The sequence below is a fragment of the Cetorhinus maximus genome, chromosome 4 (genome assembly GCF_964194155.1).
Source record: "Cetorhinus maximus chromosome 4, sCetMax3.hap1.1, whole genome shotgun sequence".
In the NCBI taxonomy this organism is placed as follows: Eukaryota; Metazoa; Chordata; class Chondrichthyes; order Lamniformes; family Cetorhinidae; genus Cetorhinus; species Cetorhinus maximus.
The window spans coordinates 143,834,749-143,849,012 of record NC_135882.1 but is presented as its reverse complement, the minus strand read 5'-3'; the positions used below and the strand labels follow the sequence as shown (position 1 = coordinate 143,849,012).

General features: G+C 41.9%; 1 protein-coding gene across 6 annotated transcripts in view; it reads left to right on the top strand.

Annotated features, from left to right (window-relative positions):
• Positions 1-14,264, top strand: part of zfat (zinc finger and AT hook domain containing) — a 200,467-nt gene that overhangs the window by 46,164 nt on the left and 140,039 nt on the right. For all 6 annotated transcript variants that reach the window (XR_013576453.1, XR_013576454.1, XM_078540954.1 and 3 more), the window contains exons 5-6: positions 423-576; positions 6,878-8,256. Coding sequence is in view for 4 of the 6 variants with exons in the window: in XM_078540954.1 (XP_078397080.1) it covers positions 423-576; positions 6,878-8,256 (1,533 nt within the window). In the remaining 2 variants the exon portion in view is untranslated. The remainder of the gene's footprint in view (positions 1-422; positions 577-6,877; positions 8,257-14,264) is intronic.

The window sequence follows — 14,264 nt, the reverse complement described above, 5'->3', positions numbered from 1 at the left end:
AGAATTTTCTTCACCCAGAGAGTGGTGAGCCTGTGGAATTCGCTACCACAGAAAGTAGTTGAGGCCAAAATATTGCATGTTTTCAAGAAGGAGTTAGAGTTTGGGCAAAAGGGATCAAAGGATATGGGGAGAAAGCGGGAGCAGGCCATTGAGTTGGATGATCAGCCATGATCATTATGAATGGCGGAGCAGGCTTGAAGGGCTGAATGGCCTACTCCTGCTCCTATTTTCTATGTTTCTATTCCCACTGGTAGCTTCTCAAATTTAAAATCATAACCACTAACTCAGACCTGCTTAATTTCAGGTGTTGATCAGTGTGCCTGAAGGAGTACTACATGTTTAAGTCTAAATAAAATGTTATCCTTGCCAAATCTTGAACCTGCTAAGTTGTGCAACCATGAAATATTCTATTTGTATTCTAGGTGCCACAAAGATTATCCCTGTTGAGGCCTCCCCAGCTGAGGAAACCCCAGCAGCTGAGCCAGAAAGTATTGGCCAAGAATCGGCTTTGCGCAAGGGTTACCAGGAATATGCTATACAGCAGGCACCGTTGGAACTGGCTCAGAATTCTTTCAGGTGTGTCTGCATTTCAGAAAAATTAGCATTAGTTGGCACAGACCCATTTACTTTAACTAACTTCATTCCTTGTTACCTCCACCTGAAGGTGGGTGGGGATAATGTTCCATTTTTCATGTATTATCTATGATGGAGACAGACAAGACAGCTGTATACGCAATCTATAATTGGTTTTCCTGACTCGTTTTGGGCATCTAGGCTTGGGGAAGGATCATTGGGATTCTGCTGATCTCATTTGTGGTTCAGTTGGTAGCATTGTCGCTTCTGAGTCGCAGGGTTCTGACTCGAGCACAAAAATTGAGGCTGACAATCCAGTACAGTACTGAGGAGGGTATGCTGCACTGTTAGAGGTACCTTCCTTTGGATGAGATGTTAAACCAAGGCCGCATCTGCTACTCTGCTGGATGAAAAATATCCCATCCCACTATTTTGAAGAAGAGTATCCTGGTATCCTGGCCAATATTTATCTCTCAATCATTATGATATTGCTATTTGTGGGAGTTTGCTGTGCACAAGTTTGGCTACCTTGTTTCTAGAATAATATATAAGTGACTACACTTTAAAAGTGACTATATAACGCTTTGAAATATCTGGTGGTCATGAAAAGCACTACATTGATGCTCTTTCTTTGATTTCTTGAAGCTGTAGTCAGTTTAGCAAATAGGTTTCCAAAATAGATTCCCTAAGGTGACAATGGAAACAGTTTGTATTGATGCAAGTTAAATAGGTTTCTTTTAGAAATTAGTATTTTTATATTTTGAGACATAACATGTGGTAAGTGTAGCATGCTTGTGAGGAACAGGTGACTTTGGACCCATGGTTCCCAAAGCTGTTTTCACAGGGGTTTTCCTCTTATCATGTCTGAGCCTGTTGTATACTAATTGGTAATGATAGATTGCTATGATTAATCAAGAACTCCATTATCAATGTGTAATACAATACTAGGTAGAAGGCATACAGTGCATAGATCTCTAAAGATTGATGATCAATTGATGAAGATGTAGCTAGATCAACTAGGGTGCTAGTGTATTTACAGGACAATAAACAAAGCATGGCATTTTTACCTTGTGCTCTTGGTTAAGCCTCTGTTAGAATACAGTATTTAGTTTTGACCTCCTCACAAGGTTGATAATTGATGCTTTGGAAAAGGCGCAAAAGAGCACTGCAAAATTAATTCCCAATTGAAAGCTCTTTAGTCACCCAAATATGTTCGAAGAACTGGGATAAATAGTTTCAGAGACTTGGGGGATGATTTGAGCAAGATTTTATAAGATGATAAACTCTGTTTTCAGTAAAGGAAGAAGACAAAATATAAGGGAACCTAAAAATAAGTCAAAGGGAGGAACCTAGTGGATTTAATAGGAGAAAATGGTAATGTAGAAAATAATAGGACTTTTTAAAAAAAAATGGAAGATGCACTAGTCATAATTTCCTAAAGTGCTGTAGATTTGGGAATTGTATCTTTTATTGGAAAATTGCAAATGTCACTCCATTAGTTACAAAGGGTGGGGGTTGCGGGGTGGTAGGAGTGGTGGAGAAAGTACAGACCTGTCAGTTGTGGGGAAGTTTCTAGGATCTAATAAGGCCAGAATATTTTGACTAGTGTGTGCTGAACATGGAGAATCATGCATTTATAAAAGATAGATCATGTCTGACTAATCAAGTTCAATTTTTTGAACGTGTCACTAATATAGTGTACAGAGGAGTGAGTCTGTATATTGACTATTTGGACTTCTAGAAGGTTTTTGATCAGGTTATGTATGGAATTGGAGGAATTTCAGATCATCATCATGTATATAACTGAGTTGGATGAAGGAATAGAGTTGTATATCCAAGTTTGTATGGGGCACAGTAGGTTGTATATATAGAAGCAGGAAGTTAAAAAGGGGCACAGATAACCTAATGAGCTGGGCAGGAATCCCATAGGGATTCCATGAGAATTGGGTGGAATGCTGATTTTGCACTTCACTATTTTTTTAAAATTCTTTCTGGCAAGGTCATCATTTGTTGTCCATTCCTAATTGCCCTTGATAAGGTGGTGGGGAGTCACCTCCTTGAACTGCTGCAGTCAATGTGGTGTAGGTACATCCAAGGTGTTGTTAGGGAGGGAATTCCATTGCCTTTAAAATGAGTAGGATTGGCAGTGTGTAAATCCAGTGTTCTGAACATCAGTTTCTCATTGGATTGGTTAAAATTGTCCCTATTAATTCAAAACTGTGTTACATGGTGATTACTGAAGAAGGATGAAGTTGTTCACTTTGGAACAAAGTACAAATCCGAATGTAGAATAACATTGCACAGAAAGAGGCCATTTGGTCCATCATGTGTGCAGGGCTCTTTAAGAACTATCCAGTTGGCACCACGCTCCTGCTCTTTTAATTTTTAACTCTGAAAATTTGCTTTTTTTAAATATATTCTTTCCTGAAGGTTGTTTTTGAATCCGAAGGTTGCTTTTGACTCATTCCTCAGGTGTTGCCCTGAGGAATGAGTCAGCGAATGGCTGTCATTTATTTTGTTTAGCTGAAACAGGCACAGTGTATGTACATGTTCTTTCTATCTGCAAAGAACAGGGCCCTGTGTATTAACATGCAAATGTGTCACACTGTGAGACTGACTGACCATCTTACATTAGTTGTCAGTATAATTCTTAGCACATTGAGGATTATTTAGCAAATGTTGTCCAATCGCGGAATCACATCTAATGTTGGACACAGTGTTTTGAGTTTTGCAAGCACAGGCTGGTTGGGTACAGTCTGTACCTTCCCTGTTGCGAACCACAGCTGAGACATGCTGTTTGACATGATACGCCAGTCTTTGGGATGTACGACCTACATACCCAGCATTACACTGGCACTGAAATTCATATACTATGTACGTACATTGCGCCTGTTTTAGCTAAACAAAATAAGTGACAGCCATTTGCTGACTCATTCCTCAGGGCAGTGCTTTGACCAATCAGGGTCAAGCTGCCTGGATTAAATTTCAAACAATGCTTGGCCGTTAACTGTCAGTCAACATCACTGGTGCATTCTCCATGGCAGTGCTACTTGCCAACCAATCAGCACACTCTTCACATACAGTATAAATTGTTGTTTTCCCCTTATATTGATATTCTTTGAGTGCCCTGATGAGTGCAAGATGAAAAGCTTAGACATATCTGTCCTCTTTTCAGCAATACTCAAGTTCTGTACTACCAAACGACAATTTTATGTAGCTGGACTTTGGCAATTCCTACTTTCTGGGGTGGTGAAGAAATAGACTAATACTAAGGATTATCTCTTGTGGGGTTCAAGATGCTGACCCTATTGGGACTTTCATACTGAAAGTAACTGCCTGCAGCAATCCCTCTTCGTACAGCATTGCTCATTGCTGTAATAATCAAACAATGAGGCATTTAACTCTCCTTCCTTTCTGGGAAGCTGACTGGTCTGTCAGACACTTCCACCAGCTTCCAACAACTCGTCCAAAACTCAAACATCCGAGGTATCATGTCCTATTTGCAACAGAACCTTCTGGGCGTGGACTGGCCTTGGCAGGAACCTCCGTACTCACCCGTACCCTACGAAACACCCTAGATGATTAACGTGTTCATTTTTGCCTTGAAGGACGAACGAGATCAGTTTCTAATTTAACCTTGAGTTTCCAGCATTTGTTGTTTTTGTTTTACTGCTTGGATTTTTAATTTCTATTCACGACATGATCTCTCAGCTAAAATGCAATTTGACTAGTGATTTTGAGTCAGTTTTCTTGCTTGTCCAATATCTAGAGTGTTTTCTTGGAAACAGGACAGTAGGACGAATTGTTCGTCCATTTGCTTATAGCTGTCAACTGTAATTAACTTAATTGTAGTTGTTAACAACAATTTACTGTGTGATGGTTCTGTCAACAGATGTAGAAATCATGACCATGTCTGAAACTTTCTGACATCTAGCGTATGAACGAAGTCAGAAATTGTAGGCCTAGATTTTCTGATTGTAAATAGATTATTGTTGACATTACAATTGGAAAATATAGGCTGTGCTTTTAATGTCTGCTGCTAACAGAAATCTGCTGATTAATTTGGTAAGTAGTTTCCATAATTTGTTAACATTGTTCTATATACAAGCAATTTTTTTGTTATCCCATCTGAGAGAATAGTTTATCAAGTATTTATCAGGTAGCAACAGAGTTTATAGCAATTTTTACACCAATAAGATCATTTTCTGCCACTGCAGTGCATCTCCAAAAGCATTAGTTAAAATTGGAGCATTATGTGCCAATTTGGTTGACTTCATTTGGAGCACTAACTAGGCACCACTTTTGAGCTTCATGTTCTTGGGTAAGGGAGGGTAATAATTATAAAAACAAAAAACTACTGCGGATGCTGGAAATCCAAAACAAAAACAGAATTACCTGGAAAAACTCAGCAGGTCTGGCAGCATTGGCGGAGAAGAAAAGAGTTGACGTTTTGAGTCCTCATGACCCTTCAGCAGAACTGAGTAAAGTTAGGAGGGGGGTGAAATATAAGCTGGTTTAAGGTGGGTTGTGGGGGGGGTGGGGGGAGAGAAGTTGGGGGGGGTGGTGGTTGTAGGGACAAGCAAGCAGTGATAGGAGCAGATAATCAAAAGATGTCACAGACAAAGGAACAAAGACGTGTAAAAGGTGGTGATATTATCTAAGTGAATGTGCTAATTAAGAATGGATGACAGGACACTCAAGGTACAGCTCTAGTGGGGGTGGGGTGGAAAGACTGACAGGGCATTACAGTTATAGATTTAAAAATAATGGAAACAGGTGGGAAAAGAAAAATCTATATAAATTATTGGAAAAAAACAAAAGGGAGGGGGAAGAAACAGAAAGGGGGTGGGGATGGGGGAGGGAGTTCAAGATCTAAAGTTGTTGAATTCAATATTCAGTCCGGAAGGCTGTAAAGTGCCTAGTCGGAAGATGAGGTGCTGTTCCTCCAGTTTGCGTTGGGCTTCACTGGAACAATGCAGCAAGCCAAGGACAGACATGTGGACAGGAGAACAGGGTGGAGTGTTAAAATGGCAAGCGACAGGGAGGTTTGGGTCTTTCTTGCGGACAGACCGCAGGTGTTCTGCAAAGCGGTCGCCCAGTTTGCGTTTGGTCTCTCCAATGTAGAGGAGACCGCATTGGGAGCAACGAATGCAGTAGACTAAGTTAGGGGAAATGCAAGTGAAATGCTGCTTCACTTGAAAGGAGTGTTTGGGCCCTTGGATGGTGAGGAGAGAGGAAGTGAAGGGGCAGGTGTTGCATCTTCTGCGTGGGCATGGGGAGGTGCTATAGGTGGGGGTTGAGGAGTAGGGGGTGATGGAGGAGTGGACCAGGGTGTCCCGGAGGGAACGACCCGTACGGAATGCCGCCAGGGGGGGTGAAGGGAAGATGTGTTTGGTGGTGGCATCATGCTGGAGTTGGCGGAAATGGCGGAGGATGATCCTTTGAATGCGGAGGCTGGTGGGGTGATAAGTGAGGACAAGGGGGACCCTATCATGTTTCTGGGAGGGAGGAGAAGGCATGAGGCCGGATGCGCGGGAGATGGGCTGGACACGGTTGAGGGCCCTGTCAACGACCATGGGTGGAAAACCTCGGTTAAGGAAGAAGGAGGACATGTCAGAGGAACTGTTTTTGAAGGTAGTATCATCAGAACAGATGCGACGGAGGCGAAGGAACTAAGAGAGTGGGATGGCATCCTTACAGGAAGCGGGGTGTGAGGAGCTGTAGTCGAGGTAATAATTAGCCAGGTTCCTGCTCCAGGATTCTGTGGAATGTTCATGAGCCTGGATTGTTAACAGTTCCTTGAGGTGCACACGTGGAGACAGGTTGCTTTACTGTAAAGTACTTTTGAAGTGTAGTCACTGTTGTAATGTAGGAAATGTGACAGCTGATTTGTACGCAGTAAGGTCCCAGACACTGCATTGAGATGATGGCCAGATAGTCTGGATTTGGTATCTATTGAGGGATAAATTTTGGCGAGCATACTGGTGAGGACATCTCTGCTGTACTTTGAAAAGTGCCATTCAATCTTTTAAGTCCATCTGAGAAGGTAGACAGGGCCTCAGTTTAATGTCTCATCTGGAACAGGGCAGCACTGTCTCAGCACTGCACTAGAGTATCAGCCTAAGATTGTGTGCTCGGGTCTCTGGAATGTGACTTGAATCCACAGACTTCTGGAATTGGACAAAGAAATGACTTTTTAAAAAAACCCAAAGGGAATCATTAACAAGGTTTCTGCTATACATGACAATAGAAAGGTCCTACATATAGGCTGAAAACTTACAAGAGAATCTTTCTGTTCTTTCAGACAAGGGACCACGCAGCTGAAGATTTTTACATGTGAATATTGCAATAAAGTATTTAAATTTAAGCACTCACTTCAAGCTCACCTCAGAATTCATACCAATGAGAAACCTTATAAATGTTCGCAATGTGACTATGCCAGCACAATCAAGGCCAACCTTATCGTCCATATGCGCAAGCACACGGGGGAAAAATTCAGCTGTGACTACTGTGTCTTCACCTGCCTCAGCAAAGGGCATCTGAAAGTGCACATTGAACGTGTGCACAAAAAGATCAAGCAACATTGCCGCTTTTGCAAAAAGAAATACTCGGATGTCAAGAACCTGCTCAAGCACATCCAGGAGAGCCACGACATGGATGAGGAGAAAGTCAAAGAGGTCTACGACGAACTGCGCCTGCTGACGAGGGAGGGCAAACGGCAGCTGCTGTACGACTGCCATGTGTGCGAACGCAAGTTTAAAAATGAATCAGACCGCGATCGGCACATGCTGGTCCATGGCGATGACCGCCCATTTGCTTGCGAGCTTTGCGATCATGGAGCCACAAAATACCATTCACTAGAGGCGCATGTCCGCAAACATAAATTTATCTACATTTGCTCCGTGTGTGCCAAGAAGTTTGTTAGCTCGGTCAAGTTAAAGTGTCACGTCAAGGAGGCTCATAGTGACTTGGGGGAGGATTCAGTATTCAATAACTCCATTAATCAGAGCTTCTACCTTCTAGAGTCGGGAGGGGACATTCAACCGGAGGCCTTGGAGGACTCTGCTGATAGCGCTGGTTTCAATGGCTGTGACCAAGATGCAAATGGGCACCAGGTTCTTGTAGAACTTGACAATGAAGAACCTAACATTCCCATGCAGAGTCTTACTCAACAAGAAGAGGTTATGCAGGTCCATTCGAAAGTCTTGGACAATCCTTCAGATGGTCCTGGGACCATCCAACATGAAGAAGTATCTTTGGATGAAAGTAACATATCTTCGAAAAATGAGCAACAGTCTATGGATGAGTGTCAGGGTGAAATCTTGCCAGCTCTCCCTGTTAGCAGTGACACTGTGGTAGACTCTGAAAGCACAGGGACAAACCATCAGTCTAGTTGCACTGACCAGGATGGTGCTGATTCCCTCAAGGAGTATGAATCTTGTGTGGCCCAAAATGAAGATTCATTTGAAATGGTTCAGCTTGATGGTGCCAAAGATTTGTGCAATTCAACAGCTTCACACTTGACTTTTGAGAAAATTCCCTCGAGAACAGAAGCTCAAAAGGATGGTGTGGACCTTGGAGCCTTCCAGCAAGTTCTTGACAGCTTACAGAAAAGACAACTGAATGTCAGTCTTTATGAGAAGATTAGGAAGGTCTATGGTGATCTGGAATGTGGATACTGTGGTAAGAAATAGTCTAAATGACATTGTTAAATTTATGTGTTGAAACCTTACCTTTCGCATGCCAAAATGAATTTAAATCTTTTGATTTTGCAACTGTTGCAAAATTTTCCATTTTCTTAGGAAGGAACTGTAACTATCTGGGTTGTGGTGTTCTCTACATCTTTCATCCAATGTACAAGTAGAAAAAAAGCTGTCCTATTTTAGTATGGGGTGAACCTTCTGGGGTTCATTGAGGTTTGGGGGTTTTTGTACAGTTTTGGACTGAATAACCTTTTTGAGTCCTGAAATTTCCAGCAAGGTAAATGGGAACCAAAAGTCCTCCTTGTCACTTTTTTGGGTTTTGGGCTACCCCATTGGAAAAATGCACTGTTTGAATGCCCAAAACTGCACGAAGAGGACTGCAGGTGAGGCGCTTGTCTCATTAATATCAAACTGATAACTTGCGGGCCAACGAATTGAGGCCTCTCAACATTGAGCCAAACCAACCGCTTCTCCGGGCCCTTTGAAAATAATTCCAAAGTTACCTTGGCTGATTCCTTCTTCTCCACTGCCTGTGTAACTGGTCGGACTGCTCACAAAGCAGACTGTTCAAAACAGATGGTTGTTTCGAGCATCCAGCATTAGGTCCCTTTCAAAATGTCACTGACTTTGTCGTCAGTGTTAACGGGATGGTATCATTACTAACCCTGTTTTGAGGCCATTATAAACACCGTGTTAACATCAGGGGACATGGAAATTGCCCCCTTATTTTGTCTTCATCCACTTGATGTAGAGATTTTAGTTGTTAAAATTTCCAAATCATCTTCAGTAGCGAAGTAAACATTGGTGCTCAAACCATGATCTTTCCCTGCCACTTGATCCATTCTGAATTTCACAAAAGGCTTCACCCCATCAAGGTGAGATATTTTCAGTGTACCCAGTTTCAGCATCAACCACTCGAGTCAGTTGCAGCTCAATTTAGGTGCAAACTTCTGATATCCCAGCATGGAACTGCCTTCAAGACTGCTAACAATCCATGATTCTTTTCCAATTTTCCAGGGTTAATTGTAAATGGAAACTCAGACTTTACTGAACAGCTGCATCCATCCTATAGAGATGCTCTGCATTTGAACACTTGGATTTAACTAATTGGGAACATTTTAAAAATGTAAGCGTCAGTCTTGACACATTATAATGCACAAGGCAGGAATTTGGACAGAAAATAATTGATGCTTAAACTTGACGACTCCAATTGTTACAATCTTCCTTTCCCCATACAATCTATACATGCTTGCCATCACCTAATTGCAGTTTCTTGGTAGTGTGCTGTATGATGGGCCTTGGACCTTCACCTTGTTTTTATTTAATTTAAAGCAATTATGCAGACTTGCATTGAAAACATTGCTGAGGAGGCTCACAGATTGTTTTGAATAGCAGTAAGTTTACTAATTACTGAAGGCAATATCAGCTTACCACATTTGCAAAACATTCTTCATACTTATATTTTAACAGATCCATAAACCTATTAGAAATATATGGGTTACCATCGGTTAAAAATGCAGCTGGAGTAATCTCACATGAACTTGCAATATCATCAATGTTAATTCTAGAGTTTAAACTGTTATAAAGATAATTTAAATGCTGTCCTGTGTTCTGAAGCTGCTGTACTACTTTGTTGCGCTTGCTAAAGTCGTAAACCCTTCTCCAATATAGTTGTTGGGTCGGAACTTTATGAACTCAGTAATGCTTTGATACACTGGAAACATTAAAAATGCTTGACTGACAAAATGAATTTCAGTAAGATAAAATATTACTAAGAGCTTATGAAGAAAGACTGACAGATAAGATAGTAGATAAGATCGTGAAACATGTTATAAACACAAAGTAGTTAAAGAATAGGTAGGATCAATTAGAAATGGCAAAGAAAATGCAATGGAGGATGAGGAACAGTGGTTTTCATAAATGGTATGAGTAAAAGAGGAAGAGGTGGGCAATTAGATGAAGATACTTTGGTTGACACTGCTGAAAAAATTGTTGAAACTAAAAGTCCTGACAGCATGCAGTGTGGGTAATGTTGTGAGGAATAATGTCCTTAAGTATGTAAATTGAACAAGTAGACTAGAACATAGCCAACGTAATAGCTCAACTGAAACCAAGAAGAAAGGGTTATAACTTGGGCAGCTATAGATTAGTTACCTAACATCAGTAGTGGATGTGCTTCTAGGGGATAATACAACATAAAATTAATAATTAGTGAAAAAAAATCATGAGTTCATTAAGGACAGGGGCTTTGGTTTATAAAAATCAAGAATGTCGGCCAAATTTAATTGCACTTTTTGAAGAAAGAAAAATGGGATGAATTTGAATGAGGCATGAAAATGTGGTCCCAGATACATGTGCTGATGGGAGATGCCCAGGCCACCATCTTAGTAAAGGATTTTGCACTCACACACACACACCAAACAGTTGCTGGCAGCATGCAGAGCAGTGAGTTGATGATGTGAATCAATGTGCAGTGCTGATTTGAAGCTACTGCAGCTGACTTTCAGCTCCATGCTAAAGCCAATGTCCAGTTTTAACATCACAGAGCTGAACACAACATTGAACACAATGAAGGATTCCCCCACCAGTGCTATTTAAAGGGATCATGATGTATCTACAGGTTAGTTGCTGGATTATTTCTATTGGCTGTTGGTGCAGTTGTACACATTTTGGAAGGTTTCCTATACTCCGCTAAAGTTTGAATAGTCTAAAAGGAGTAGTTTGGTACTGATATATTATTTTGTTCATTTAAAATAAGGTGTTCAAAGAAATTGATTCTAGACGTGGGTGGTCTGACAGGGTTTCATCTGGAAACCGAACATGAATGGGAGAATGAAGAGGCCACGCAGAGCAGGACAAGCTGCTAAAGTGGGAGGAGGGGTCTCAGCAGGAGGCCATATTGGCCAGTGTCTTCAGAATACAATCTTTTACTTGAACTTCAGAACGGGCCAATGCATGAGACAGCTTTGCTTCACAAAGGTAGTTGTGAATGAAATCTGTCAACTGATGTAGCTATAACTGCAGTCACAAAGCAGAGCAAGGACAACATTGTGGCTTTCAAGGTGAAAGTGACTGTTAATTTTTATGCACCTGGCTCTTTTCAGGCTGCTGCTGCAGATATAAGCTGCATCTGGCAGTTTGCAGTGAACTGCTGATTGAGGGATGTCACTGAGTCTTGATAGGAAGAGAAAAGCATTCATTTGTACCACACAAATGCCAGGCAATTGTCATTTCCAACAAGGGAGAAACTGATTATCTCCCCTTGACTTTCAATGGCATTATCATCAGTGAATCCCATACCATCAACATCCTGGGGTCTCCATTGCCCAGAAACCTAACTGGACAGCCACATAAACACTGTGGACCAGGTCAGAGGCTCGGAATTTTGTAACAAGTAGCTCACCCCCTGACTTTTCAAAGACTGTCCACCATCTACAAGGCACAGATCAGGAGTGTGATCGCACATTCCCCATTTAACTGGATGAGTCCTGCTCCAACAACACTCGAGAAGCTCAGCACCATCCTGGCCAAAGCAACCTGCTTGATTAGCACCCCATCCACCAACTTAAACATTTATTCCCTCCACCCTTGTTGTATTGTGGCAGCAGTATGTACCTTCTACAGGATGCACTGCTGTACCTCACCAAGGCTCCTTCTATAGTGTTTTCCAAACCCATAACCTCTACCACCTAGCATGGGAACACCACCTCCACCTGCAAGTGCCCCAGTCACACACCATCCTGACTAGGAAATATATTACATTCTTTCATTGTCGCTGGCTAAAAATTCCACAACTTCTTCCTTAATAGCGCTGTGTGTGTGCCTACACCACATGGATAGCAGCAGTTCAAGAAGGCAGCTCACCACCACATTCTCAAGGGCAATTAGGGATGGGCAATAAATGCTGGCCTAATCAGCACCACCTACATCCAAAGAATGAATAACTTCATTTTGTCTTGCTAGAGACAAGCAAGCAAAGGGTATACAAGGTTTTGGATAGATTGCAAGCTTCTCCATTGTTCAGGGTGCCATTGACTTGACTCTCCTCACCTGAACTCAGCCATTTTCATCAACCACAAGGTATTTCACTCTCTCAGCGTATAGCTGGTGTGTGTGTGTGACCACAGATAAGAGATGGAGTATAACATAATGAGGTTTTCCACTTTGGCAGGAGGGATAGAAAAGCAGAATATTACTTAAATGGAGAAAGACTGCAGAATGCTATGGTACAGGGGGATTTGGGTGTCCCTTGTACATGAATCACAAACAATTAGATTTATAGATATAGCAAGAAATTAGGAAGGCAAATGGAATATTGGTCTTTATTGCAAGGGGGATGGAGTATAAAACTAGGGAAGTCTTGCTGTAACTGTATAGGGCATTGGTGAGACCACATCTGGAGTACTGTGTACAGTTTTGGTCACCTTACTTGAGGAATATACTTGCATTGGAAGCTGTTCAGAGAAGATTCACCAGGCTGATTCCTGAGATGAAGGGGTTGTCTTTTGAGCAGGTTGGGCCTATACTCATTGTATTTTAGAAGAATGACAGGTGATCTTACTGAAATATATAAGATTCTGAGTGGGCTTGACAGGGTTAGATGCTGAAAGCAGATTTCACCTTGTGGGGGAATCTCGAAATGGGGGGGGCATAGTTTCAAATTAAGACAGATGAGGAGAAATTCCTTCTCAGAATGTCATTGCTCTTTGGAATTCTCTTCCACAGAGAGCAATGAAGGCTGGGTCATTGAATATGTTCAAGACTGAGTTAGACAGATTTTTGATCAACAAAGGAGTCAGGATTATTGGGGGCAGGCAGGAGGGTGGAATTAAGGCCACATCAGATCAGCCATGATCTTATTGAATGGTGGAGCAGGCTCAAGGGGCAGAATGGCCTACTTCTCTTTGATATGATTGTAAGGGTGTCATTATCCTAGAAGCACCATGTCTCCTTCATTTTGCGGCAGTCCTTTGTTCTACCTGTATTTGAACCACCGCCTCAAGGCAAAGGCTGGGTGCTTGGGTTATTCCCTCATGGCATAATTCTTTACCCTGGTCAGGAACCTATGCCCAACTTCACAGCAAGCCCAGAATGAGAGGCATGTTGCCAAAAGGAGCATTATAGAACACATCATCGCCATCCTCAAGACAATGCTACCACTGCTTGGCCTGCTCTGGAGGAGCCCTCCACCACTCAACTGATTGAAGATCAAGATTTGTGATGGTATGTTTCATGCTGTACAACCTCGCCATTATGAAGTCACAGCTCTTGCCATCAGGTGAGAAGCTGAGGAACAGGAGCATAAAGAGAAAGGAGCTTACAATGTAAACAAACCCTTTCTGGAAGGACTCTACCATATCAGATTATTCATGAGTGATACCAGCAACCTCAACTACAACTCCAAATTCACCAACAACTCCACGTTTCTTACCTTTCCCCTATCATTGACCATCATATCATTTTTTTCTGACAATATGAAAAAGCCAATCAGAAAATGTAAATTGAAATTCAGTTTTATAAATTCATTTGTTAAATAATGCATACAAAATTGATCATCATTGAGCATCCCCTTATTGCCTGACGCCTTTGTGCTTTTGCCTATCTCAGTGCTTCTACAAGATATTTCCCCAGTGGCTACAGCATGGGTGATAGAAAGCTACTGACGTTCAATTGAGAAGATTATTGATAGCCTTCGAGGAAAACCTCAAGCATCCCTGGTCTAAACAGCCTGCCCCAGACTACACCTTCTTGACCTAAGTTGCAACAGTCTGGCCTAGCTAGCTGGCTGACTGATAGGCAACAGCAAGGACACTAACAAAATAGCAGAGATGGGAACTATCATTCTGACGGATAACAGCCAGGTTATGTTCCATGGATCCACCGCCATTCTCTTGGGGTGGTGCTCAGCAGCCCTACTGATCTGTTAACTAATTAATGTCCTGGAATCCTCTTTGTATAGTGGTATCAGAAACATCATGGCAACCTTCT